General features: G+C 44.5%; 1 protein-coding gene across 2 annotated transcripts; it reads right to left on the bottom strand.

The window, feature by feature from the left end:
• Window positions 1-76: 76 nt before the first annotated feature.
• On the bottom strand, window positions 77-22666 carry Scn3b (sodium voltage-gated channel beta subunit 3). Of its 2 annotated transcripts, none has more exons than XM_045145816.1 (6): window positions 21849-22666; window positions 14549-14712; window positions 12061-12286; window positions 8005-8143; window positions 3710-3790; window positions 77-3369 (listed from the first exon to the last, which is right to left on the bottom strand). In XM_045145816.1, exons 1-5 carry the CDS (start codon window positions 21901-21903, stop codon window positions 3727-3729), a joined length of 648 nt encoding a protein of 215 aa, XP_045001751.1. In that variant the 5' UTR covers window positions 21904-22666; the 3' UTR covers window positions 77-3369; window positions 3710-3726. The 2 variants fall into 2 exon arrangements, with proteins under 2 accessions (XP_045001751.1, XP_045001752.1); XM_045145817.1 differs by lacking the exon at window positions 77-3369 and adding an exon at window positions 3387-3543.
• Window positions 22667-27997: the final 5331 nt, after the last annotated feature.

Below are 27997 nucleotides of genomic sequence, written 5' to 3'. Positions count from 1 at the left end.
ATCCCACTCTAGCCCAGGCTGACTTAGACTTCACTATGTACTCAGAGGGTGGACTTGAACTCACAAGATCCTCCTACCTCAGGCTCCTCAGTGCTGGGATTAAAGGCTTATAGCACCACACCCTGCCTCCTTCCTTCCTTCCTTCCTTCCTTCCTTCCTTCCTTCCTTCCTTCCTTCCTTCCTTCCTTTCTTTTTTGAGGAGGGCAGTTCACAGACATCTTTTTGCCTCAGCTTCCCAAGAGTTGGGATTACAGGCATGTACCACCATACCTGACTTGTCTCTTTTTCTTAACCTCTCATTGACTACACATTTCCCAGCATTTCTCTTTCTCTGAAAATTTCCTTTTCTACTAGTAATTCTAGCTGGATATCTAGAGTGAAACCATAAACTCAGAGGAAAGCCTGCATGTGAAGGTGTTTGGTGATGGAAAAACCAAAATCAGTCTGGTAAACAGATTGAAAATGGAGGCCTAGATAGGTCTAAGCACTGGCTGTCGAGAAAGTTCCACCCAGGAGTTGGGGCTTGATACAAGACTGAGCTGACAGTAAAGGCAAACGGGGCCATGCACTTTAGGACCAACTGAATTGAGTAATCAAGTTCATGGCTGTTAAGAAGTAAGAAAGGGAAAATTAGCCTTGCTGGACCTTTAGTGACTTGTGTTACTGAGGACCAGTCATGGGACATATCCAGCACCGAGTCAACAGATAGGTCTCTATATGATTATAGCCCTTGAGAACTCTTCTAGGCCCTTCAATGAGCAATAGCATACCAGATAAAGCTTCCAGAGCTATGCGCATTTAGTCCAGGTCTTGTACAGGAACGTGGGAGGAAATGGAAATGGTGAACATTTTAAGTAGGCTGGTGATCACAGTACTTTGTGGATTTATAATCATCAAGTCTTCAAGAAAGGATTTTAACTGCAATGCTGAAGAAAATGATTTACTGACCAAGTAGAAATACACTGGGATGGACTCTCAAAGTATGTTTTTAGCTGCTCCCAAGATGCAAAGTGGTAAAAAATTAGGAGTGGAATTTGAGCTAAGAGAAGATGCAAAAGAGGCAAAGAGATGAATGGGAATTGAGGGGAGGAAAAGGAGAAGTGGGGAAGGAAACAGTCATGGTTTAGGTGGTAAATGACCTAGGATTTAAAATAGGAAGACCTGGTGACTTAGTAAAGCTATCTGGTGTCCAAAAACCTTAACTTCCTTTCCTTTTCTTTCTTTAGTTATGAATGATTTATTGTAAGGGGGAGTATAAAAAAGAAAAGCTCCCATGCTAAAAGGAGTTTTCCCTTCCTAGCTGGGAGGGTCCCACGATAGAAAAACTGGGGGGAATCCCAACCTCGGTTTCTTTATTGATAACATTGACTTAATAGCATTCACTGCACTGGACCAGGTATATATGGAGGAGGAAAGAGAAAATAATCAGAGCAAAAACACTCTGCAGTCCACATAGCTGTACTAAAACTAGCAAAGATGAGAAGAATTGAGAAGTTAGGAAAGAACAGGGCACAGAAGATGACCTATAGAGGACACCGAATTGTTATTATTCAGCTACATTAAATCACTCAGAACTCTGATATTTGTGCTGGACTTTTTAAGAAGAGAGAAAAGGGGGAAGAGAGTCATGCATACTACCTGGTCACGAGTTAGATGCATGGTCTACGGGAAGGAGGAGAAAGTGCAGGGGAGGAAGTAGCTTGCTACTGCTACAAGGTCTGGCAGGCATCCACCAGCCTTTGCCTGGATAAGCTCTGTGCTAACTCGGGCCTATATACTGAGCTATAAAGTAATTAAAATCAAACATTCTATATCACCTCCCTTAGTTCAAAAGCACGGTGCAGAAAACTAACCAATAAGAAGGGTCTTGAATTTATTGCAAATATCTTCGTCAACAAGATTGGGGTCTTGTTTCAAGTACTTTCCCAGGGATGGAAGAGATGAAAGAATGACCTTGGCAGATGAAGCCCAACACCAGTGAAGAATGGTTGTTCCTACAGATCGCTCCAGATATCAGGGACATCATTCATATGAAATCCCAGTTGCTTTCATCCTTTTATATCCCACAAGGCCCCCTGCCCTCGTTCTCACTACACACTGAAGGTTATTGCACTTGGACCAGTCATTAAAATGAAAAGGAGATCTTGACTAAAAATATTCCCACTGTTTCACTGCTCTCCTAAAATCTAGGGGGAAGTGCGTGAACATCACAGATCAGTAGGTGAGGTATCTGGAAGCCACCTACCCACCTTTGCCCTATTACTGTTCGCCATCCATCTCAGACTATACAAAGCATTTCACTAGTTTCAAGATCATTCTTGGATGCCACCTCTTGTGGGGGATGTTTCAGATTCACACGCCGGTACAGGAAGTGCTGCAGGCCTAGCTCGCGTCCTCTGGGCATTCTGGACTAGTCTGAATCCATTGTAGTTGTCCTCAGCTGGGCCATCCTTCCCAAATCTGTGCTTCTGCAAGAGGTATGGCTGTATCCAAGTTGAATGTCAGAGTCTTTTCCAAAACAAATTCTCCTATCCCAGGGTCCCAGGGGTTGAACTGGGTAGCATCAAAGCTCACCTCTTAAGTCTCTTACTCAGCTGAGCCCTGTGTCTCAGTTGTCTCCTGTAAAATGAGGAGTAATACTGAGCCACAGAAACTCTGAAAGGAAGAACTTGGGAATTTCATTCTCAATGCCCAGGTGGTGTGCTCACCAGGAAGAGCACACATCCATGAATCCAGTAATATCATGAACATGTTAACGTCACTTTTAAGAATCACTTAAATTGCCCTTGGTCCTTCCTAAATTTCTGCCTTTAGCTTCTAGGAAGTGCTGGGTCCAGTCCAAGCTCTGAACTCCAGAGAGCATTTCAGTCCGTGCTTCTAGACATGTGTTCCAGGAAAACCTAGAGAGGCATGCTTCTCTCTGGTGCTCTGGCCAAGTGGGCCACAGACTTGAATAAGCTTCAGCAAGTTCACGCATAGGGCATGCTTTTGCTTTTACCAAATGAATCATTGCTGCCTTCCAGCAAGATATCTGTTCTCTCAAAGAAATAGAAAATGAGCCAATTCCAGCCAGTGAGAGGGTAGAGGGAATTTCCTTCCAACACTTGTCCAAAGTCATTTGGAGCACAGGAGAAAACTAGTCAGGATGGGAACTGCTTGTCTGAAGGCTAGGACAGGGTATGGTTGAGTCCCGGTAGACATGTTGGCTCCTCAGTTCTGGCAAGGTCAGATGTATAGAGTTCTGATAGACTTCAAAAATCAGAAGTGACAGCTCAAGGGTGGGTAACACATGGTGAGTGGACAGACGGATGTGGCAGAACTCCTGGGGCACCTTCCTGATGATATTGATGTCACTGAACCTGGAAAACCCTACCAATGATAGAACAATTCACTGAGAATGTCTGGCCCAACCCAGCCCTAATATACTTTGACCAAAAATGGAGTAGGAGAGTTACTATGCCTTGTTACCACAGGCAGGTTACATTGCCCAACACACAAGCCAAAGCAGTTTGTCTTCTGAACGATTTGACATGATCCAGAGCACTGTAATTTGGATAAGAAAGTATTCTGAGGGTGGGAATGCTTAGTTGAGTAGAAACTGATAAAAGGGACCAAACTTAAAGTCACTTCAGTTATAGATGACAAAGTCACTTGTACAACATGCCACCCACACCCACCAAACCCTCCCAGGCCCCTGTGAATCAATCACCTCAAGTCATGCCACTTTTATTCCTCCACGGGCACTACAGAGTTCTCCTTGTTCTCTGAAGGGATGGCAAGGTAGTCAGATCTGTAAGGGCGAGCAAGGGAAAAGAAGCAATGGGTCAGTGAGAGAGCTCATGAGAAAGGAAGGAGCAGGGGCCCAGGACAAGGCAATTGCCAGAACAGCTCTCCACTTCTGTCTGGCTAAATAAAGACAAAATGAGAACTGCCCTCTCAGCAGATTAGAACAATGGACACCTCCCAGACTTGTCTAGGAGCATGATCCACCAGCCACGTCTTCTCACTCAGTCATATTGTCTTCAGGACTTGGTGGTATTAGATTAAAATATTGGCAAACTGAGTGTGTATGGAATTCTCTTTCATAGTTACATTAATTTTCATTTGTCTGAGTACTGGTGAAATTGAACATCTTATCACATATTTAAGGGCTATCATAGTCTCTATTTCTGTAATTTCACTGTTTATTTACTTTTCTGGTTTTTCTTATACTTTTTTCTCATTGAATTTTCATGGAGATTTGTCCCAGTCTGTTTTCTATGATTATAATTTTCTCATGGTTTCTTGTAATAAGCATTGATTCGTACATTTAATATAATGAAAATGATTGTTCTTTCCTCCTTGTTTGATATGTCTTGTTTTTATTTGTGAGCCCTCCCTATTCACGTGTAGTGGTGTGCTGTTCTGTTCCTTTAATAAAATTTTACATCCTACTTTTTAAATGTACTCACAACTTATTTTGTTTAGTGGAGCATTGGCAATCTCATTTTAGTATCACAAATTTGTTTTCTCTGTAGTTCTATAAGAAATCTTCATGTCCCATCTCCTACTAGCTACTTCCAATTGTATTGTTCATTCTTTTAACTGGCTTAGAGTACGTACATGTAAGCAAAATCGGACCCACAAACCATAGTTACTTGTTTAATGTGTTGCAAACAAGGGGACAAAGGAATGATGTGACAGAGGGCTTTATATGGCCTTGTAACACCTAAAATATTTACTAACTGGCTGTCTTTTGTTTTAAGCTGTCTGTGGCCCACTAGTCTTTTATGTAATCGTTAAGAAGACTTTATCAAGTTCCTCGAAAAATCCAATACATATTGAAATTTCATTGAATTTTGAGATTAGTTTGGGAGAGAATTATTTAGAATACTTAAGTTTTATTCTCCAGCTTTTTGCCTTTTTTTCATGTCTTTTAGTGAGGTTTTGTAATTTTAATATCACATTTTAAAAAATAGTTATTGTTATTTATTAAGAAAGACAGAAAGAACGAAGCAGAGAGAGAGAGAGAGAGAGAGAGAGAGAGAAGCAGAGGAGAGAATGGGCACTCCATGGCTTCCAACCACTGCAAATGAATTCCATATGTATGTGCCACCATGCACATCTGGTTTACGTAGGTACCGGGGAATTGAACCTGGGTCCTTAAGCTTTGCAGGCAAGTGCCTCAACCACTAAGCCATCTCTCCAGCCCTTCACATTTTTTTTATCAGATTTATTTCTAGGTACTGGAGAATATTTGTAATTTCAATTAGAATTTTAAAAAATCTTTCTCCTTTTTGTATGTGGGGTGTGGTGTGTGTGTAGAATGGTGCATGTGTGTTGTAGTCATGACGTGTGTGCAGACATGCTTCATGTGCACACATGTCCTGTTCCTCTGAGGCAGTCTCACTGAGCCTTCTGTACTTCCATTTCTGGTCAGACTGGAGAGCCCCAGGGAATTCTCCTGTTTCATTTCCCACAGGACTAGGGTTCCAGGTATGAGTGGCCACGCCCACCTGTTTACCTGAGTGCTGGGGAACCGAAGGCAGGGTGAATCAGGCGCTCATGCCTACATGGCAAGTGCTCTGAGCTATCTCCCCATAGGGATTTTTACACAGCCGCCTGTTGCTGTACAACAGGGACGCATTATCAGAACTGGTGTCCCTGTGTGAACACCATGAACTGTAAGTACACAAACTGAGCTGGCTAAGATGTTGTTGGTAGGTAATGTGATTTTATGGGGCCATCATGTATGTGGTCTGTCACTGAAGGAAATGCATGACTGAATATTTATTTGTATCAGCAACCACGTTGATTATCCTTACTAGTTCTAATGTTTCATATGGAAATTTTTGGTGGGTAATGATACGTTTTGTATGAGTTAGATAATTTAGTTTCCTCCTTTCTAAATCTTATCCTTTTTTGTATTTACTTAGCATTCCACATATATGTTGAATACAATATTGAATAGAAGTGGAGAGAGTTGGCATTCTTGAAATGTTTCTGATGTTGCAAGAATTTCATCCAGAGTTTCAACATACAGAGGATATCAGCTGTAGGCTATTTTAGCAGCTACCATTTATCAGCTTGTGTTTAGATATAGATTTATGCATTGATCCTATTCAAATTTTTCCTTTATTTACGGGGAGTGTTTTGATAAAAAAGTGTAATGAATTTAATACACCTACCTTACCAATCATCATAGCTTAGCAATGCAATGCCCTGTAGCATGGCCTCCTGGCTGTTCAGCATCAGGAGAGAGTATAGTATATATTTCTAGTCTGGGTAGAAAAAAAATCAAAATCCCAACTTTGCAGTCATTTCTACTAGATGTGAATCACTTTCATACTGTTGCTAATTAAAATCTCTGAGGGTGAGTTATCATAGCAGTGATCTACCAGCATCACGCCTGTGGATCAAGAAGACATTCCTTTCCTCGTGTTCACCTTCTTGTCTCCAATATCTAACCTCCCATTGAAACAATCTGTTGAGCATATGTTACTGACTATATTTTTCATTCCCAGAGAAAATATTTCTGTTTTCTGTCAAATCTGCCTGTCCTTCTCTCAGTAAATTACTCAATACTTTGACTTGCCTTTTTGTGACTTAAGTATTTTACTCTGTTTGCTTTTTTGTATGGTGGTGGGGACCAAAGCCAGAATCTCACACAGGAAAGACATAAGCATATTTTCTGTCCTGTTTTGAACATGTAAATGTGTGTATGGCATGCATGTTTTTATGTGTCTGCATGTGGAGGCCAGAGGTCAGTGTCAGGTGTCTTCCTCAGTTGCTCTCCAAGTTATTATTGTTTGTTTTTTAGTGTTTTATATATTTATTTGAGAGAGACAGGCATACAGAGAGAAAATGGGCATGCCAGGGCCTCCAGCCACTGCAAACAAACTGCAGAAACATCTCCACTTTGTGCATCTATCTGGCTTTACGTTGGTTCGGGGAAACTGAACCAGGGTTCTTTGGCTTTGAAGCAAATACCTTAACTGCTAAACTATCTCTCTAGCCCAAGTTAGTGTATTTTCAAGTAATTTTATTTATTTATTTGCAAGCAGTGAGAGCTAGAAGAAAGAATGGGCATGCCATGGCCTCCAGCCATCTGCAAACAAACTCCAGATGCATGTGCCACTTTGTGCATGTGGCTTTAGAGTGGTCCTGGTGAATCCAACTTAGGTCATTAGGCTCTTCAGGTAAAGTGCCATAACTGCTGAGCCATCTCTCTAGCCCTTTGAGACAAGGTCTCACACTGAACCTAGAACTGACCAAGGCAGCTAGACTAGCTATCCAGCAAGTCCTAAGGATCCTCCTGTCTCTCCCTCCCAGTGATGGGATCATGGGTATGCACTGCCATGTCCACTATTATTTTTTGGGTGGGGGAGGTTAAAGGTAGGGTCTCACTCTAACCCAGGCTGACTTGGAATGCACTATGTAGTCTCAGGGTAGTATTAAACTCATGGCAATCCTACCTGTCTCTACCTTCCGAGTGCTAGGACTAAAAGCATGCAGCACCACACCTGGCCATGCCCAAGATTTTTACATGGCTGCTGGGGATATGAACTCATGTCCTCATGATTGTGTAGCAAGCACTTTATCCACTGAGCCATGTCCCCAGCCTATTGGAATATTCATTTGCCTCTAATTCTCAGTTTCTTTACTCACTATGTGTTCCAGCCTCAACAATCTACTAACCTCTGTGAGCAAGTTTCGGCATTTGGAGAATGGTTATGGTCATGCTGACTTTATGGAGTTGTAGTGGCAGCTGGTGGTCCTTTCCATGGGGTTAAACATGCAGGCCATGAGACAGCAAGCCTTAGTTCAAACTTAAGGCCTTAGGATGACCTTAAGAAAACTCTCCCAGATTTATTATCTTCATCTGCAATGGGTATAATAATGTATGCTTTGTAGTTTGTTATGATAAGAAAGAATTTGCATATAAATTGCTTAACACCTCACCTCTGAGAGCATGGATATTCAAACATGGGACCTACCATTATTACTTAGGCATCTTGGACTTACGCATTTTCTTGGGCTGCCTCTTCAGCCTTTGAGACCTTTCTGTAGCAGTATATCATCTCAATGAGCAGCCACAGGGTGAGGAAGACCAGGAGGATGTACATCATGATTTCTGAGACCACAGAGGTGAAGTCCTCTCCAGCTGCGAGGAGGAAAATGGGGTTCAGAATATGTCTCCCACAAACCCACAGCTGTCACTGGGGTCCTAGATAGATGAAGCCTATTAGTAAGTACAGCTCAAATAAGCATCGAGCTTAAAGGAACTTAAGGAGGGTGTCAGAAGAAGGTCACATCATCTGTCTCGTGTTAGTTTCTCACTTTCATGTCTCAAGTGTGTATATGTAAGTGTTCATATGTGTGTGAGTGCTCAAATGTGTATATGTGCATGTGTGTAGAGGGCAGAAGTGGACATTGTGTATTCTTCTAAGTTGTTCTCCACTCTTTGTTGAGACAGGGTGTCACACTGAACCTAGAGCTAGACCTGATTTACCTAGAATAGCTAGTCAAGAAGCCCTGGGGACCCTTTTTTATCTCTCCAGCGCTGGGTGTGTCACCGTGCCTGGCATTTTATATGGGTACTAGGGATCTGAACTACAGTCCTTCTGCTTCTGTGGCAAACACTGTGCCCACTGAGACATTTCCCCAGCCACTTCCTGACCTTTTTCAGCTCTTCTGGAGATAGGGATGAGAGACAGCAGTGGGTGGAAGTAGTGGTACAGTGAAAGGAATCTTGGGCTCAGAATGTTTGTGCATACACACACACGCACAAGCACACATGCACACACACACACACAAATTGTGTCCAAGCTTTGCTACATATGTGTAAATAGTCATTTCCATTGAGTCTCAATTTACAAAGAGGGGTAATAATTCACACCAGTCAGGTTTGTTGTGAATGTTACATTACTTGGTATACTTAAGAACCTCTTAAGTAGGCTGGAGTGCACCTCATGGGTAGTGTGCTTGCCTACAGTGTTCAAGGCACTGGGTTTCATCCCCAGCACTACAAACCAACAGAATCACAAAACACCAGTATCTTATAGGTATAAAAGTCTGCACAGACATGAGAAACACACTCTGTTCTAACCACCTATGGCATCTGGGCCACAAATAGTAGAGCTGTTTCCCACAGAGAGGCGATATTTAGAGTCATTTCACCAGTCATCATCAGCCCACCCAAGGACAGAAGCAGTTTTCAGCCATCCTAACCATTCCCAGCTTAAGTTGTGATGTCTCTCTTTTTCACTAATGAAGTAGAATATGTTTCCTTCTGAATTGCCAGCTTTCTATGGCATGTTGATATATTAGAAGTACTCAGTATATATTAATTGAATGAGTGAATGTAAATAAAATTGATCTTTTTTGCTTTAGGGTCAACAACAATGGCAAAACCTCGTGGCAAATGTCTTCATAGTGTACATTCCCTTCATGGAAGAAGGGGAACTGAAGTCACCACTGCCCTTGTCAGTTTCCACCAGTAAATTAAATTCATGGTTTCCAATTACCCACAGGGCACAAGTCGTTCTCAAGGCCTTGATTGGTTTAAAAGTATAACAAAGACTTTCAGCCATGACTTGCAGTACAGAAAAGCAGTCCAAGACCTTGAGGCTCCTTAAGTTTCTTTTTCCAGCTGGAGTTGGAGGTGACAAATGAAGCTTTATAAATTGAGACTCAATGGAAATGACTATTTACTCAAGTATGTAGCAAAGCTTGGGCACAATTAGTGTGTGTGTGTGTCTGTGTGTGTACTCATGTATGCACAATCATTCTGAGCCTAAGCTCAAAATTCCCCTCAAATATCTAATCATGGGCTTGCTACTGCCTGACAAACCATGGGTGTTATGTTCGGTTTAAATCATACTATCTCTATTGTAGGGCAATAGCCTGGAACTGGCCACGTAGAACATGCCTCTCAGTATTTCAGTCACCTGTGGGAGAAAGCACAGCTTTCTGTCTTAGAATGCAGAGGGGAGAGACTACGCCTGGAAAAAATCAGACTTGAATAATGAGAACCAGGCAGAGTCTCTAGGATCTCAGGATGGAGGAAGTGGGCTCCTGTCATGGTGAGGTGTGTGCCTCTGAGTAATACAAGGACAGGGAGTATCTGGTGTGAGGGGATCTCAAGGAGTTTTAGAAGCAAAAGAAGAAGCCGTGGGAGGTGGGATGGTGCTAAATAGAAAAGATTCAGTGGGAACAGGGTTTACTTGACAAGCGATTGGTCTAGAAGCGGGTCCTGCTTCTGATGCTACATTGCATTACATCTCTAAGTAAGTTCTTCAATTTGCTCTTTTTTTTTAAATATTTTTTTGTTCATTTTTTTATTTGAGAGCGACAGACATAGAAAGACAGATAGAGGGAGAGAGAGAGAATGGGCGCGCCAGGGCCTCCAGCCACTGCAAACGAACTCCAGACGCGTGCGCCCCCTTGTGCATCTGGCTAATGTGGGACCTGGGGAACTGAGCCTTGAACCGGGGTCCTTAGGCTTCACAGGCAAGCACTTAACCGCTAAGCCATCTCTCCAGCCCTCAATTTGCTCTTTAGAGCTCCACATTCCAAGTGCCTAAGATGATTCATACCGACTTCACCCCCAGTCTACTGTACTCACCTGTGACGATGGTATGGAGGCTTCCAGATTATCTATGAGCCAAGCTTCTTTCTAGCCGTACTATATCACAGCTCTGTAGTTCAAATTGTGAACTTGTTTTTCTTCTTATCTGGGGCTTTCTCCAGTGCCAAGTTCCACACCTTCCCATTGGCTGTGCCCCTAGGGTTTCTGGAGGCCAAAGTCCCAGGGAACAGGAGGTAGGGAAGGAGGGACCTGCTTATGCCAGGCTGGCACCAGCCAACAGTTACTGATGGTGAACAGGAGAGGGCGCCAGGGCCCCTTCCCCAGGGAGTAAGTGTGTAAACAGCTGAGGGTAATGGAACTTTTGAGCAGATGCATACACCTCAAAGAGCTTTTCCATCCATTCCCTGCACGCCTCATCAGAGAGGGCAAGCTCTAGGAGGGGAAGTGGCTCATCAGGTCTACACTTTTAGAATAGATCTTCCTTCCACTTTAGTTAGCCATAGTGTTTGTGTCATTCACTCTCAGAATGCAGCCATCTTATTTTTATCATGGTGAAATGATAATAGTAATTAAAAAAAAATCAACTCGTGGCTTAGACGTTAAGACCCCTCACTTCCTTGCCTAGGAAGAGCCCTGTCTTTCTTGACCTCTGCTTTCATGCTCAGTGCCACACCATCCCCCCTACTTGCCATTTTATGTCTCAGGACAGTTATAAGAATATGATGGATGGCTGGAGGGATGGCTTAGTGGCCAAGGCACTTTTCTGTAAAGGCAAAGGACCCAGGTTCAACTCCCCAGGACCTATGTAAGCCAGATGCACAAGGTGGCTCATACATCATAGAGTTCATTTGCAGTGGCTACAGGCACTGGTGTACCCATTCTCTCACTATCTTTGTCTCTTGCTTGCTCTGTCTCTCAAATAAATAAATTAAATTAAAAATAAATATATAAATAAATAAGAAAGAATATGCTGGAAAAAACTGTCTGAGGAAGGTTGAATGAAATGGTGTCATGGATTTTCCAAGGTGAGGAAACACAAAGGGAAATGCCTAGCCCATGTTCTGACACAGGAAGAAACATTTGCAAGGGCCCCAGAGCCGCAGTTTTGAGTCCATGGACAGAAGCAGCCCCAAAGTAGTTTGCCCCCTCCCCCCCACCACCCAAGATTCTGGACTCCGATTTTAAGAGAAACACTTGAGTTTGATTCATCACAGGTCAGAGTAAGGGACATCTCTGAACTAGTAGGTGCAGGGGTTGGGGAAGCTCTCACTCTTCTCTAGGAGACCAGGAAGAGATCAGGCTATGATCCCCTCTAAGCCTTCCTGCTCTGAGGACAGGCACAGAAAGGCAAACTGGTAGGGCCGGCTGCAGGAAGTTGGCCACTCAAGGAAGGTGGATCTGAACACATGGGTTTGTGTACTTTCCAAGGATCCCATGTGTGGGAAGTCCCTGTCCTCACCTCACACAGAGACCCCATGCCTCAGCCTTACCCTCCTCAGTGACTCTGAGTGGAATCAGCCGTGTGGTCTTCACAAAGGGTCGATGCGCCTCAAATTCAAACTCTCGGGATACATTGCAGGTGTAGAGGCCAGAGTCATTCAGAGTGACATTAAGCACAGTGATAGACACGTCCTGCAGGTCCTTACTCCCATTCCACTGCAGACGGCCCTGGAAGGGGCTCTCGACTTCCTGATGGCCATTCCGATACTCGTAGATCTGCAGAGAGAGGACCAAAGCAGGTAAAGGCAAGAGGCTGTGTAGAACAAGAGAGCTGAGACGGAGACAGGGTTTAGGGAAAGAGCAGAATTTTGCATGGACAAGGAAGCTAGGGTGGAATGACACTAGGAAACTCAGAATATGAGTGTGAGATGAAGAGAAGGGAAGATAGCAAAGACCGAGAAAGATGGACATGTGGATGTGGTGAGGGAAGAAGGGCAGAGACAGAAGGGGAACAAGAGAGTAAGATGGGCCATGGGATACCAGCAGAGAACAGGATAAAGACACTAAGAAAGCACCTTTGTTGCAAAGGAAGACACCTAACAGCCCTGCTGTGAAAGCCTGGATCTCAGCCCATACTGATCGAGGGGCTGTGGCATGGCCAGACCAGGCCTTGAAGGGAATTCATAATGCTGACGTGTTACTAGCAGAGAGGCTTTGCCTGGAATGCAACAGAGCTGAAATCTAGGCTCTTAAACTCCTTTTTAAGCACTTCCATCCTCTGACATGACACATTTTTTCTTTCTAGGCTCTGCTATTCATCTAGTTTTTTGTAGCCACAGGTGGCAACTGAAATTCAGATTCACATTCGCAGAGGTTCAATGTGTAGTTCAGCTCCTCAGTCGCCCGCTTGCCTGAGCCTGGAAGCACTGCAGGCAGCTAGCATGTGTGCCAGCCTCAGGCCCGCGAGCCCCTCGCATCTGCCACAGTCTCAGCTGCCTGCCAGCCAGGCGACGGGCTCAGCTGTGCCTCCACGCTGTTTCACTATCAAGCCCGAGCCAGAGTCAAGGATGCCTCTGCCGGTCCCTGTTGTGACAGCAGATTGTGGCCAACCTATATCAAAACACCATATAGAACCCAAAATTAGGAATGGAAGAGGAACAAGTAAAACTCAATTTTACTGAGCTGTTGTCTCCAGTAAATCACTGTGGAGAGGAAACATGTTCTTAGGAGGGCAAGATGGAGCTGTAAGAAGGGCCTTGGATCTGTATTGGAATACTAGGCTCAAATCTAAGCTCTTTGAACTCATTTCCCTCTCCTTTCTCTCTCTCTCTCTCTCTCAGACACATACACACACATACCATACCAACTAGTATATTTCAGGAACTAGCCTAAATCCTTAAAAGTTCGAGTTCATGTGCCCTGGTAACAGCTGCATGATGTAGCAATAGTTTTTCTATCCTCATTTCAGAGAAGAAAACTGAAGCACCATGGGTTGAGCAATGTGTCCAAGGACAGAGCTAAACAGTGCTGAGAAGAGAATCAAGCCCAGGCAACGAGGCTCCAGAGTTGGTGAAATATCAACCACAGTCACCTCTAAGATGCTCCTCTAAGTAACTAACAACCCAGGGCACTGACAGAAGCCAACTAGAACCAATGCCCACCACGGCACAGGGGAATAGACTGGAAGGCTTCTTCTTCCTGCCAGGAGCAAATCTCTTAGTCTGCAGGCCACTGGGAAGTAGAGATTCTCTGTGGAGAGAGCGGCTACTTGGGAGGCAAGGGACAGGAAGAAGTTGTTAAATGATTCACGTACAGATGGGGCTATACTGGACATACCAGTTGACAGCAGCTTTGGTAATCTTTGTCTTTCTTCTTTCGTTGGGACTGTGAGAATTAAAAGTGTTCACCTGTGCTGTTTCTTTTTCCTTTTTTTTTTTTTTTTGTTTTTTACTTTTTAAAAAATTTATGTGAGAGCGACACACGGAGACAGAAAGGCAGAGAGAGAGAGAGAGAGAGAATGGGCGCGCCAGGGCCTCCAGCCACTGCAAACAAACACCAGATGCGTGCACCCCCTTGGGCATCTGGCTAACATGGGTCCTGGGGAATTGAGCCTTGAACCAGTGTCCTTAGACTTCACAGGCAAGCTTTTAACCACTAAGCCATTTCTCCAGCTCTCACCTGTGCTGTTTCATAAGATGCCTTATGTTCCTTTAGTTCCTCGAGTCAGTGCAGTGTAGAAGATGGAATGAACACACCTCCAAGAGGCCTCCAGGGGGTTTAGTGCACAGTAAGCTCTCAATATGGCTTACCTCTTTGTCCATCTTCCCCTGCTTGTAAACAGGGCTGGTAGTGGCCAGCTAAGTGCTCTGCTTTGTCAAGACTCTGGGCTATTCTAAGGTGGACTTTTGCTAAGCATTTTTGTTTGTGCTTGAGAGAGAAGGAGCAAGTGTATATCGGATCATCGCCCAGACTGTCAGGAGCCAGATATACAATAGCACAGCCAGCAAAAGAAGGAGCAGAGGCAGCAATGGGACATACAAGGAAATCTTTACCGCCCTCAGGCCTGTAGAACCATTCCACCACGGTGGTGGCCTCCACCTCCTCCCTCTTCATGCAGGAGATGCAGCGCAGCTTCATGGGGTTGCCCTGCACAGCCTCCGTCTCCGAGGGCACCTCCACACACACAGGGAAGCAGAGTCCCACTGGAGAGAGGACAGGTGACAGGGAGGGGATAGCCAGAATAGGCAAAGGGGAATGAGAAGGGAGGAAGGAAAGACAGAGAGAAGGAAGAATCATGAAACAAACTTGGAAATAACCATGTCCACATCTCTACCTGGACTCCCTAGGAACACATAATCAGAACAGGTACAGAGTGAGATGGAGCAGACATGAATCATCCCAACACTGAAAGACTTCTGGAAGCAGCAAAGACATAGACAGGATGGACTTGAGCCTTCCCTCAATGTCCTCAAGTCTACGTGGGAGACAGAGCCTTTCCTTAATGTCCTCGAATCTAGGTGGAAGACAGACCATCATCCCATGCATCAACCATGCACTCACCCCATCATTCACCCCACAGTCACCAGAAACCACTCTATGCCTGCTCTGTTGCTAGACTTGAGATCCAAAGTTGGACATCATGTACTCAAGGCATATACAAACTAGCAGAATACATCCTGATTAAACCAGACCACAGAAGAAAGTGTGCCAGTGATGTGCTCCATCCCCACAGAGGGACAGTCAGTTACTTGTAGCTGGGTTGGGAGAAAAGAGGAAAGGGCTGGTGAGGAAAGGTCAATGTGACCCATGCTGTAAGGGTCCCATGTCCTTCACAGTTTCTGGTATCAAGTACTCTAAAGCCATGGTCAAATGACATCATATTTGTGCCTTAGAACACATGGTTCCAGGTGCAACAGCAGCAGGAAACATGCTGAGCTGACCACTTAGGCTGGAGCAAGCTCTCTGCAGAGCAGAGACAGACAAAATTAAAATTCTGGAGGGGTCAGGTTGTGGGACACCTTGCGTGCTACATGGAGGTTTGGACCTGGAGTTCCTGCCCTCTTGAAGCCCAAAGTCCATTAAAGATGGCAAGTGTATCAGATTGCAAATTCAGAATGAATCAAAAATGGGACACAGCTACCAACCAAGTAAGCACAAATGTGGGCTGCATTAACAGATGCACAGTGCGGAGAAGGAGGCAGGAGGAGTTCCACAATGTTCAGAACAAGCCTGGACTGTGAGGTTTTCACAGGCTGCAATAGGAAGCTGCTCAGTGTGTGCAGGGCCAGAGACAAGCAAGATGGCAAGGGGCCTACAGACAAGGTCTGGCGAGCTAGGGATGGCAGACGGAAGCAGGGTGCTGAGCGTGGACACAGAACAGATCTGTGGGCAAACATCTGAAGACTGGCATGTGGAAGGGAAATTCAATTATATGCAGCTACAAGAGTTTCAAGAAAAAAAAAGTGCAATAATCTATTCTTCTGATAGTTTGAGACTGGCTTTTGTGATATAGCCTAGTCTAGTCTTGAACTCATGATCCTCTGGTGTCAGCCTTAAAAGGGCTAGGATTACAGGTATGCACCACCATGACCAGCTTCAGAACTATTTCTTAGGCAAGAGGGATGCTAAGTTTAAAGCCATCCTACATAGTTAGAGCTCGTCTCAAAATTAAATTAATAATACCAAATATTTTCTGTCTTTGTAGGTGTTCATCAGTACAAAAAAGAACTGGTAAGACAATTTACTCTTGAGTAATTAAAAAATTCAAAAGGGAGATGTCCATCAAGGATCCTGTATCAGGACTTTCAAGGCCCCTTCCGATGTTCCTTTCTTATAAACTAATAACAGAAGAGCCCCTGAGATGAAAACTGAAACAATACACATTGGTATTTGAAAACTAACCCATGCTAAGTGGTCACCATGTTGCTCATCTAGGAAGAGAGCTCCATTTACAGCTTAAAATCAGAGCGGCATGCAGCAATTGCAAGTCCAAAAAGTTCACCTTGTCTTTGGTTGGCTTAGAAAGCAACATATTTTACTTTCATTTTTTAAAATATTTTATTTGTTTATTTATTTGGGGGGGGGGCAGATAGAAGAGAGAGAGGATGGACACACCAAGGTCTCCAGCCACTACAAACTCCAGATGCATGCGCCACCTCATGCATCCAGCTGTGCGTGGATCCTGGGGAACTGAACCTGGATCCTTTGGCTTTGCCAGCAAGTGCTTTAACCACTAAGCCATCTCGTTGGCCCCAGAGAAAGAGGGAATGTCAGGGCCTCTAGTCACTGCTTGTGCACCTGGCTTTAGATGGGTACTGGGGAACTGAAGTGGGGTCCTTCAGCTTTGCAGGCAAGTGCCTTAACTGCTAAGCCATCTCTCCATTTCCTTACTTTCATTTTTAAACTTGAAGCTTAAAAACTTTAAAGTTTAAAATTGAAACAGAAAAAAAAATAATTGCTTTTTTGACACTCAAGAAAATTGGCTAGCCATATACACCAGTCTGTAAAAAGTCTCCTCCTTTAATGGGAGGGACAGTCCACATCTAGGAAGAATTAATCAGAAATGTCTTTTGCATGTGATGAGTTTATAGTTTTCATCACAAACCTTATTTTTTTAAAGAAAAGAGGCATAGTTCTGCAAAATATGTGAATGGATAGAGAAGGAAATTGTTTTATATAGTAAGAGTTCTGTGTAACAGAGACCCTTGGTGTCATTCATATTTAGTGGGAAGCAGTGAAAACAAGTTAGTTCAAGGTGGCTGACCTCAGAGGTGGGACAAGAAATGACAAAGAATGTACAGTTTCCCCTCTCAAGGGCTGGGACTGACTGAATACTTGACCTCTCTGAGATGCAGTTTATTCAGTCAAGTGTTAAAGATAATGCCTAGTTGTTTTGTCATGTGAATTCTGTGGACTGATTTATGTGTGCTCTGGATAAGTGTAATTTATTAACGTTTTATCTTTGACTTATTTAGCAAATATTTTGAGTGGCCTCTGTGGACCCAGCGCTATTCTAAACACCAAAAACCAGTTATCTCTGCTGTCATGGAGCCTGAATTCCAGCAGGGGGAGAATGAAAGTAGAGTAAATAGAACAGAAAAAATAAATAAATAAATAGAACAAAGAGAGAGAGAGTGAGACAGAGGCGGGAGGGAGAGAGGGAAGTGAAGGGAGGGGCAGGGACACAGGGTCATTAGAGGTAAGAAGACACTAGGCAGTCACTGAAGGAATGAGGGAACAATTATAGGGATGCCTATGTGAAGTCATGCTAAGGAGAAAATAACAAATCAAGGGTCCAAAGGAATGCACTTGTCATATTCAAGGACAACAATGAATACAATGTGGGGAACAGCAAACCAAGTAGGGGTGCAGGAATGAAGCAGGCAGACAGTAGTGTGGGTCACAGTTAGAGCTTTGGCTTTTGCACTGAGGGAACTGCAGGTACCCGCAGGATTCTGGGTAGAAGACTGATGATCTGATTTCTGCTCAGTTGCATGCTTGACTGACATGCTGGGTTGGGAAGGGGGGCAAGGGTAGAAGCAGGAAGAAGTGAAGAAGCAGGTGTGGGGAATGGCACTGGGAGGTGGTGTTGCTCAGGTGAAGGTGACAGCAGAATAACTGGGGTTGGAAAGATAGTCATTTGCTGGCTTAACACTGTCAGATAGCTGAGGGGACAGTGTTCTAGTGAACCAGTAGACAGGGTGATAGAAGTAGGAGCAAAGTTGTTCATTTACAGTAGGAAGAGGGAAGGCGGAGTCCAGAGTCAGGATGGTGGATGTAGAATGGCACTGTGTGGAATAGTACCGCCCTTTCCAAGATGAAATCAGAACTTCTCGTAGCCAAAACCAGTTTTAAGATAAGGGGACTCCGCTTCTGTAGTCCTGGACAGCACATTGCAAAATGGCTGCAAGCTGTCGCCTTCTGCAAAAGGACTTTTGCTGTAGCCATCAGCAGGTGAAATCTGTTTCTCCAACTCCAGAATCTGCAGCACATCACTGCCTTTCCTTCAGTGACATCCTTAGGGGGAGAAGGATGTAAATATGGCAAGTGCTCAACCCACACTGCTCACCATAAATCATAATCTGGAACAATGGTGGCTAAATCATTGAGCTTGGAACTCACCCCTACAGTGTCTGGAGTAAGAAAGAAGACACACACGAGAAAGAAGAATATGCTCTGTTAAGGACTATTCAACCAAGGACAGCCAATTCCTCAGATGCTTCCAGATCTTTCTCTCCTGTGTCCACTGTTGGATTGCCCCTCCTGAGCTTGTTCTAGAATGCGTCCTCTGCAGTAAGATGGGAAAGGCTTTAATTAGTATGTAAATAATTTCCAAAGGTGGAGGTGTGGTGAATGAAGTTGTTTTTAGATATTAACATCCTGAATGATTTGGTTTATCACATTAGCCTTGGAGGACTGAGGTACAAGAAGAGCTGCTAGGGAGAAAGAGAAAATCTCCAAAACAGAGACCCTCTGGAAATCAAGCAAGAGCAGAGAAGGTGTTGGGAGTAAAAGTAAGGATGAGCCCTGGGAAAGGTGACAGGTGAAGGGGCATTCAGGGGAGAGATTCCAGACAACTGCAATGTAATACCATATGTGTCCACAAGAGGCGCTGGAAGGAGCCATAGAAGACTGCAAGCAGAAGAAAACAACTCTCTGGCAAGTCCTTTTCCTTGCAAGTGGAAATAACACCTTCCCCTCAGTCCCACCTAGGACTGATGTGGGGACCAAAAGGAGTAATAGATTAAAAATTGATTTGTTGCTGGGTATGGTGGCACACACCTATAATTTTAGCACTTGGGAGGTGGAGGTGGGAGGATTAAGAGTTCAAAACCAACTTCATGTGCATAGTTAGTTCAAGGTTAGCCTGGGCTACATGATAGCCTGTCTAAAAGAAAAGAAATGACAGATGGGGTAGAGAGGAAGGGAGGGAGAGAGGAAGGAAGAAAGATTGTTTTGTAAACTGTTAGGTCAGTGTAAGTTTTTAAATTATTACTTTTTTTCTAAAAGAAGACTGGTCATATTTTTCAAATCATAAAAGCCAATTGTGGTGGTTTAAGATCTATAACTAAATAAACTGTTGTTTTTAACTATTACCATCATATTATTTAATCAAGGAAATAAGGGAGCGTTTTAACTATCAGCAGAAAATAAATGGAAATTCTTTACAATCATATTGGTGTTCATATGAGAAGGGGAATGCATTTAAGCAAAAATGAGCAGGGATGTGTGTGAAAGTACAATTAGTTGTCCAAAAGGAGTTTTGGGGAATGGAAAGGATAGACACTCTGCCAATCCTCACAGCATTATGTAACTATTTCCCTCTTAGCTGTAAACTTGAATGGGGTGTTCAATATAACGTGTGGCGATTTCCAAACTTTACATATACCAGGTACTCTCATCATGGTACCAAACTGCCTGTATTTGCTGAATAAAAAACTAATGAAAAATAATAAAAAAAGAAAACAAAAAAAGAAGCTGTGGGAAGAAAGGTATTCTCCTCCCCTCCCACCTGGCTGCCTCCTGTGCTGCTTGCTGCTTTCCAGGTGGACTGAAGAGCAGTTGCTCTGCAGGCCACCTCCAGGCCTTCAGTGCTGGATTGGGACTGCTGAGGCATCCAGCCTCTTGGACTGAGCAGCAGCTGGGTTCCTTGACTGTCAAACCTACAACCTGCTATGGTTGAAATGCTGTAAGCTAATCCAATAAGTTCCCTTTGAAAACAAAAGAGAGAAAGAGACAGAACTGAGACTCTAGCAGCCTTTGTAAGTCCTTTTAGGGTTATAGCATGATCTCTCCCTCCACCCACTAGAATTCAAACATAGACCCTAAAAATTTAGATTAGAGTTTAGGAGACAAAGGCCTCTGCATATCTTACTCAACCCTTGTGTACAACTTGAGCCTTATCCACCCTCTCACCCTGTTGCAGTGAACACATCTCTAACATTTCTCTGGAGCAGATCTCAGCCTCAGCCTCAAAGGCAGGTAAGCTCACCAGCAGCCAACACTGCTTCATCACCAAGTCTGGTGCAGTCTACTGGGGATGGATTCCCCCTGGGGGCTGGCATCCCCCTCCCTTTCCTTTTCCTGTTTGTCTCATCAGGCATTTTGTTCAACAAGAAGCTCAACTCTTCCTCTGGTCACCTGCAAACTCCAGCTAATGCATACAGCTAGAGTTCTTCTCTGAGGCTTGACAGAGTGATGCTAAGGCACAGAGGCAGTTATCACTCTGCACAGGCAGAATGAAGCTCTTCAACAGTCAGGGAAGCATGCTCCCCCACACCCACTTTCTGCAAGGGAAGCAGGCACAGTCCATGGTCTTCTTTGCTGATTGATTTTGGTTGGAGGAAGGTAGCTAAGGTCATGGAAAACAATCTGTCAGCAGAAGAGCACCTGTATCTCAGCTGAGGTGCTAGCCAGACACCAAGGCAGACCCCCTCCTACACACACACACACACACACACAGTGCTATCTCTCCAATCCATTCTGATGTCCATACTAATATGCTACTGCACACACACATACACTGAGACATTCACTGACATACCATAAAATGCTGCTGCTACAACGTATTCATATATTACCACGTAGACACTTTTATTCCCTTAGCACACATTCAGGGACCCAACTAAAAAGCTATACCTCACATGGCTCTGTCCAGCCTTCCTGTCACAAGCCCCTTGTTTGGAGAGGCAAGGTCATTGTAGTCTCTGGAGCTAACAACCAGGAGTCTCCTCATTTTGCTGGGAAAACACCAGCTCACAGAAACACCAAAGTAGCTTATTCCCACATGTTTGTGTAAAAGGAATGCATTTCCCAGTTGCCTATTTATCAGTCCACAGCAGCATTGGCTGGAGCCTGTTTCCCTTATTAAAATAAACAGATGGATCAACAGTTTAAATATTTTTTCTCTCAAAATTCATGCACTCGGCTTTTGTGCTGTTTTTTTAAAAATAGGTATGAATTCAAAAACCTATTGACATTTCCAGAGGACTCGACCTTTCCTTGAGAAATAAAATGCAACTGCAATGTAGGTTTTTAAATGATGACAGTGACCACATTCCCTTCCAGCAAAGGGAAAGGTGAGGGGAAAATACTTAGGAATGAGCAGGAAAGAGGAGGTCTAGAAGCCACCAAAAAAGGAGAGGGTAATTAGGGGTGGGGGAAACCAAGCCGCAGGGCGTTTTAGTAATCTCAAAATCCCAGCCCTTCGAGGTGACCAGGAGCTCAATGTTGTGGCAGGCATGCACAGAGAGAACTCATCGGCGACGTCAATTAAGTGTTGTTATTGTTAGCATGATTACTATTATCTGCATCTCGCACGGCACGGGGCTGTACTTACCCCAGTAGATGAGTATGAGAGAGACCAGGGGAAGCAGTCTGATGATGGCAGGCATCTTTTAAGGATGAGCAGCTTACGGGGGCTAAGCAGAGAGATCCTCTGTCACAGATGCGCCCTCTGATTCTTTCGAGGAAACCCTCGGGGACGAGTTGCCCAAGGGGGCGACTTTGAGAGTGAAGAAAGAGAATGGGGGTGGGGGGGTTGGCGCGGCAAGCCGGGGGTGGCTCTCAGCCCGAGACCAGCCCAGTAGACCTCTCGGGTTGTAGGGAGGGACACGATCCAGGTCCCGCGCTCCCCGGAGCTGGTGGCCCGGTCGGCTCAGCACCACGGACAGTCGCCTCCCCGCCCACCCGGAACTTCAGTGGCTCCCGGCCCGGGTGTCTGCGCCCCGGGCGAAGCGGCTGGGAAAGGAGATGCGCGGCTGGCCCTGGAGGCTTGGCTGTCGAAGAGGTCCCCGTCAAGTCACCTGTCGCCTCCGCCAGGAACAGCGACGCTCCCGACCGGGATCCACGGAGCCCGGGCCAGGCTTCTTCAACTGGGCGTGTCCCCTACAGCCGACGCCACCCCGGCCGCCCGTCGAGGCTGCAGAACTCGCCCCGCGCCGATCCGGTACCCCAGGGCCTGGGCTCCGTGAAGTCCCCAGGGGCCGGGGAAGAGGCCGAAGGTCCCGTAGGGATGGTGATCCCGGAGGAGGAGGGTGGGCAGAGAGCGGGAGCCCCCGCCTCGGAGCGCAGCCGGGGATCGCGCAGGGTCTTGGATTCGGCTGTCCCGGGGCCGGGCCGTGCTTGCTGCCAGCCTGGACATGCGCAGGCGGCTCTCCGCCCCCACCGCCGCCAGGGACCCTCCCCCTGGGGCACCTACTCCCCACCCCCAAGCCAGCGTGCCCCTCCCAGGACCTGGCACGCCGCGGGGAGGGGGTGGAGCCCGGCGCGGCGCAAACACCTCCGGCGTCGGGTGCTTTCTGGCCTGGCTCCCCGGGTCTCCCCGTCACTCCTCCACATCTCTCCCACCTTCGGGCAACCCCACTCCTGCTCCTGCACGCACACGCGTGCCTCCAGCTCCGGGAAGGGGAGGGCCAAATCTCTTGGAAACCATGATGTCATCTGGAATGTTCACAGTACATGGCTGGCTGCTGGCTTCGTTTCTCTCATCGGATCCCCTCCAGTTCTCTCCAACGCGCGGAACGCTACCAGATGATTCATGCTTAGGGCCAGTGGGATGGGGTGTCGGGCACCTGTCCCCACTTCACCGTGTGTCTCAAAACCGCGAGCCAAATGTCAGCACAAAAGCAGCATTAGGGATGAGCACACAAAAGGACTACTTTCCCCTTCCCAGGTTTTTGCACGCCTTCTTATTTATTGCTCTAGCATTTTTTTCAAAAGCAAGGTTTAGAATCTTCCAGGTACTAGCCACTCCCTTCTCCTAGCAGCTGCGCGAGTGTCTCGCCCTATTTCTGGAAAGGAAGCCTGATCTTTTCCCCTCAGTTATAAACGCAAGTTGACCTAACAGATGAGGAATGCCTGGAACCACAGGGAATGATTAAGGGTGAAAAGATGGGTCCAAGAGCTCCCAGCTCCCGCCCTCTTGCTAAAAGGGGAGCTTAACCCTGACATTCCAAAAGGGAAGGCCGAGCAACAGCTGACTGTAAGTGAACCGTACACAGGAAATACTCCCTGCTAACATGTCACAGCAAAAACAGGTCCCAACCAAATCTACACCATCTCTTCTCTTGGTAAGAAATAGAGTATGGTAAAGTCTTAGAGAGTCTATGATTTTATCGAAAGTTTCAAACATTGAGATACATAGAGTGACTGAAATGCTTTCTATCCAATAATTCTATCTATACCACTAGTGACCCCGTGTTTTGAGGATCAGTCCTTGTTAGACTTGGATAAGGGATAAAATTGGCTTAATCTAGTATCTTTCAATTCATGAATCTGAACAAGAATGCTGATGAGTGTATTTGACCTTTCTCCCTTCCTGGTAATGACAGCATGCTACATCACAAGTTGATCTCTTCTAATGTTTAAGGAAGTTCTCTATATTCAGTTGAATTCTGTACACCTTCCTCTGCTCAAACTCCATTAAAATGCTCTAAATTACGTTTTCTAATTCAAGGTCTTTTATTATGAAAGGGCTGTTTCCTCCAGGCCCCAACACACAAACATTTTTTTCATTTGGGATTAAGCTTCTGTGGCTTTTTCTAGAACACAGTATTTTCTAGAAGTTTCCAACCTCAGACCACCCTGGTCACCTTCTCAAGAGGACTTGTAGTTCATCCCCAGCATGATTCTCTGCAGGGTCTAATCTGCATAAATCCAGTGGCAGTATGACCATGCTAGCTTTAGAGGATGTGTCTATTCAAATATATTTGGACAGCATCTCAGTCATAATGAGCTTATATTCAATTGACATCCTCAAGTATCTTTCACTTGTTGCAGAGTCATTTTGTACATGTGCTGAAATTTTTTTTGGAAAATTTATTATGAAACTGTACTTATTGCTGTTAAAATTTATTAGTTTCAACCATCATGTTCTGTTAGTAATTATATTGAACTCTAGTTCAAACACTCAGCCTCTCTCTCCCCACCCCCCCCCTTATTTAATTTCATTACTAGATTCCACAATCATTTGATCCAAATGGAGTTTTTAAAACAGGAATAGGGAGGCTGGCTCAGTCTATAAAATGCTTGCCTGGCAAACATGAGAATTCAGTTTTTATTCTCAGCATCCATGAAAAATCTGGGAGTGAGTTCCAAGTTCAGTGAGAGACTTTGTCTCAGAAAATAAAGGGGAAAACAGGAGAGAAAGACATCCAGTGTTGACCTCTGCCCTCCATGCACACAGGTGCATGTGAATCTGCGCACATGCATCCCCATACATATATAAGCACACATGTACAAATGCACCACACACACGCAACAATGAACAGGTAACACCAAAATAAAACAAAGAGCAGGTCCTTTGACATGCTCCTGCAGCCTCATTGTAGCTTAGTGATGAGCTACAAATTAAACATTTTACTACAATTGCTCAATCATAATCACCAAGCACACCTTCCTAGTTTCCATATGCATATAATGACAACTTTTGAAAATTTAGAATAAAAATCAAATGTGATGGGAATTAGGTTTTTAATGACTGGTGTATCATATTTACATGGGGATTTCTCAGCAACACATTTCAAATCATTGCACACTGGATAATTACCTTTTGTTAGGTTCAAACAATTGTATAAATGATTACTATGGAAACTACTATCCAAACAATTACTGTGGAAAATCTCTTCACTTGGTAAGAAATAGAATAGAGTATGGGAAAGTCTTAGAGATTCTATGATTTTATTGAAAGTTTCGAAGGTTGGGATACACAGAGTGACTGAAATGCTTTCTATCCAATAATTCTATCTATACCACTCGTGACCACAGCAGGCTGCATCAGCGTTACATCGTTTTTGATGCCTATCTATTATGCTTAGGGAATGTGGGGGAGGTGTGCTCCACCTCTTGTGTTTTAAGCTATTCACCAGCCCAATTTTAAATAGTCACTCTGAGGACTTTTGAGGTTTTTGGGAAAATGCACTTGCCTCCAGTTCTCACAAGCCACTTCCTGTGTCCTCTCATCTGTTGACAATAGAAGCATTTGCCTCTTTATTCCTTTGCTGTTTCCTTGAATCTTTGGCAGTGGTTTTATGTCACTTTTGCAAGAACCTTCCAGGTCCCTGAAGTACATCTGGTCTTCTGAGAGTCACACCAGATTGAAAGTAGCTGTTACTCCTTCCTGTTTGCTGCCAACTTGCTTCAATTTTTTTGTTGTTGTTGTTCTTTTTTGTAAAGTGATGTTGGCCTGCCTTTATCCTTTTAATAATCATTCCGTTTGTCCTTCACTGATGGGTGAAGGTTGTCACTGCCAACTTCATTCTACTGAGAACATCGAGGAGATTAGTAAAGCACACACAGCTGTGAGTGCGTGTGAGCATGTCTCTTGAAAGGGCTATCTAAGGGGGCACACTCACTCTGCATACGGGCTGCATCGTCCCATGAGTTAGGAGCAAGATGCACTGAAAGACGTTGAAAGGAGAGAAAGCCTGCCCATGGCAATATTCTCTTCACCTCCTGGCCACCATCCATCAGGTGATCTTCTCTGCTCCCCTGCATATCCCCTGCCATGATGAATGGATATTTTTGAAAACAAAAATCATGTTTTCACCCTTAAATTGTTTATGTGAGGTATTTTGTCACAAAGGTGGGCTGACCAATACACCATATGATCTGTTTTTCAAAAAGTGAACATAGCGTTCATTGTCTGTGGTCATTTCTTAGTATCCATGTAAGACAGGTTCCAGTACGGCCTAGGGCACAGCTCTGTGGCTGCTCAAGCTCCTTACATAAAACAGAACTGTATTTGGATATAACTTATGCATACCATACTTTATGTTTTAAATTGTCTCTAGAGTACTCACAATACTTCATACACTATATGTAAGTAGATGTTATACTATAGCTTTAAAAATCTATGTGTGTTCAGCACAGAATTATGTTTTCCTGAGTATTTTTGGTCTTTTGTAGAATCGATGGAAGGAGAACCTGTGGACACATGAATGCGCTCCTCTTGTTTAAAGGCCTCCCATGCCATTTTGCTGAAGTTAAATAAAATCTATAATCTTCACCATGGCCTACCAAGTCAATCTTCAGCCCTGGCTGTCTTCTCGCTCTCTGTCTTCACTACAATGTCCCAGATACACATCATTTTGTTTTTATTTTATATTATATCATTTTATTTTTGAGGTAGGATCTTGCTCTAGCCCAGACTGACCTGAAACTCAGTCTGTAGTCCCAGGCTGGCCTTGAACTCCCAGTGATCCTCCTACCTCAGCCTCCTGAGTGCTGAGATTAAAGGTGTGTACTACGAGGTGTCAGCTACACATAGTTTAAAGAATGAGCCCCAAATGCATGAAGCTCTCCCCTTCATTATTATGATAACCTGGGATGGTCCCACCTGTGGATAATATCTTGCCATCTTAGTCTGTTTCAAATACTCTCACCTTAGAGTGGCACTCTGTGGTCACTCTTCCAAATAGGTTCTTGCTCACCCCCCTCACCTGAAGGAAGCTCTTCTATCTCATTATCCTGCTTCTTGTTTTCATATCTTCTCTCAAATTATGTACTTGCTTATTTTCTGTCTCCTCCCATCAGAATGTTTCTCTTCTGTGATAGCAGCTCTGTTCACTGCTGGGTTTTGGTCTTAGATTTGGACAAGATAGGCATAGGTCTTCTTTATAGAAGACTCAAACCAACAAATAATGAATGTATGAGGGAACAAGAGTAGTGTGGAAGGAGTGAAGGGCTGAACCAGAATCAATACTAGGAATAGGAAAAGACTCATCAGAGAAACAGGGCAGTGCAGTGACACTGTATCCGAAGGAAATGACAGGTTTAGAAAGAGGATATCACAAACTGGGGATGTCCAAAAGTTTGAGATAGAGGGCACAAAATTACTCTTATGAGGATGAATGTCCTCTGAGACATACAGGGAGAGGTTAGTTTTCCTAATAGGAGAAAAACTCATTTTACTAAGACTATTGTAGAGAAATAATGACAATGACAGAAAGAATGGGACAATAAGACTCTCAAATTAATTTTAGGAGAACATGAAACCATGTAACGCCTGGAGGAGGCACAGTAGAATGGGACACTGATGGTCTGAACTCCAGGGGTCCTTTCAAGATGCACGGAGAGTGCCAGGAGAAGCATTCCACCATCGGAATGTATCTGCATGAGAGTCAGTATGCAGGCATTAAAGCCCAACCTAGGAAAGTCAAGTGACCTGTTTTTTGCTATTCTCAGTAGATTTGCAATATAGTGTCCATGCCTAGGACACAGAGAAGAAAGAAACATGTTTATTTTAAACTGTGACTCGAGAGCACATGTGGGTTTGAGAGATACCAGGATCCCTCATATCATCCCCTCATCCTGCCACCCAGCTGTGGGGTATGGTCACCAGCCAAGGGAAGCTTGGGATTAGAACAGGAAACAGTGATAGTATGATGAGACCAACAATCCCTTCCTGGCTGTGCACATAGCACAAAGCCTGATGGAACCAAAACATATTTGTTGAAATGGATTTAATTTCATCTGCTGATAAGGGAA

The sequence above is a fragment of the Jaculus jaculus genome, chromosome 3 (genome assembly GCF_020740685.1).
Source record: "Jaculus jaculus isolate mJacJac1 chromosome 3, mJacJac1.mat.Y.cur, whole genome shotgun sequence".
Lineage (NCBI taxonomy): Eukaryota > Metazoa > Chordata > Mammalia > Rodentia > Dipodidae > Jaculus > Jaculus jaculus.
The sequence above is the reverse complement of the archived record's forward strand: the minus strand, read 5'-3'. Positions and strand labels throughout refer to the sequence as shown.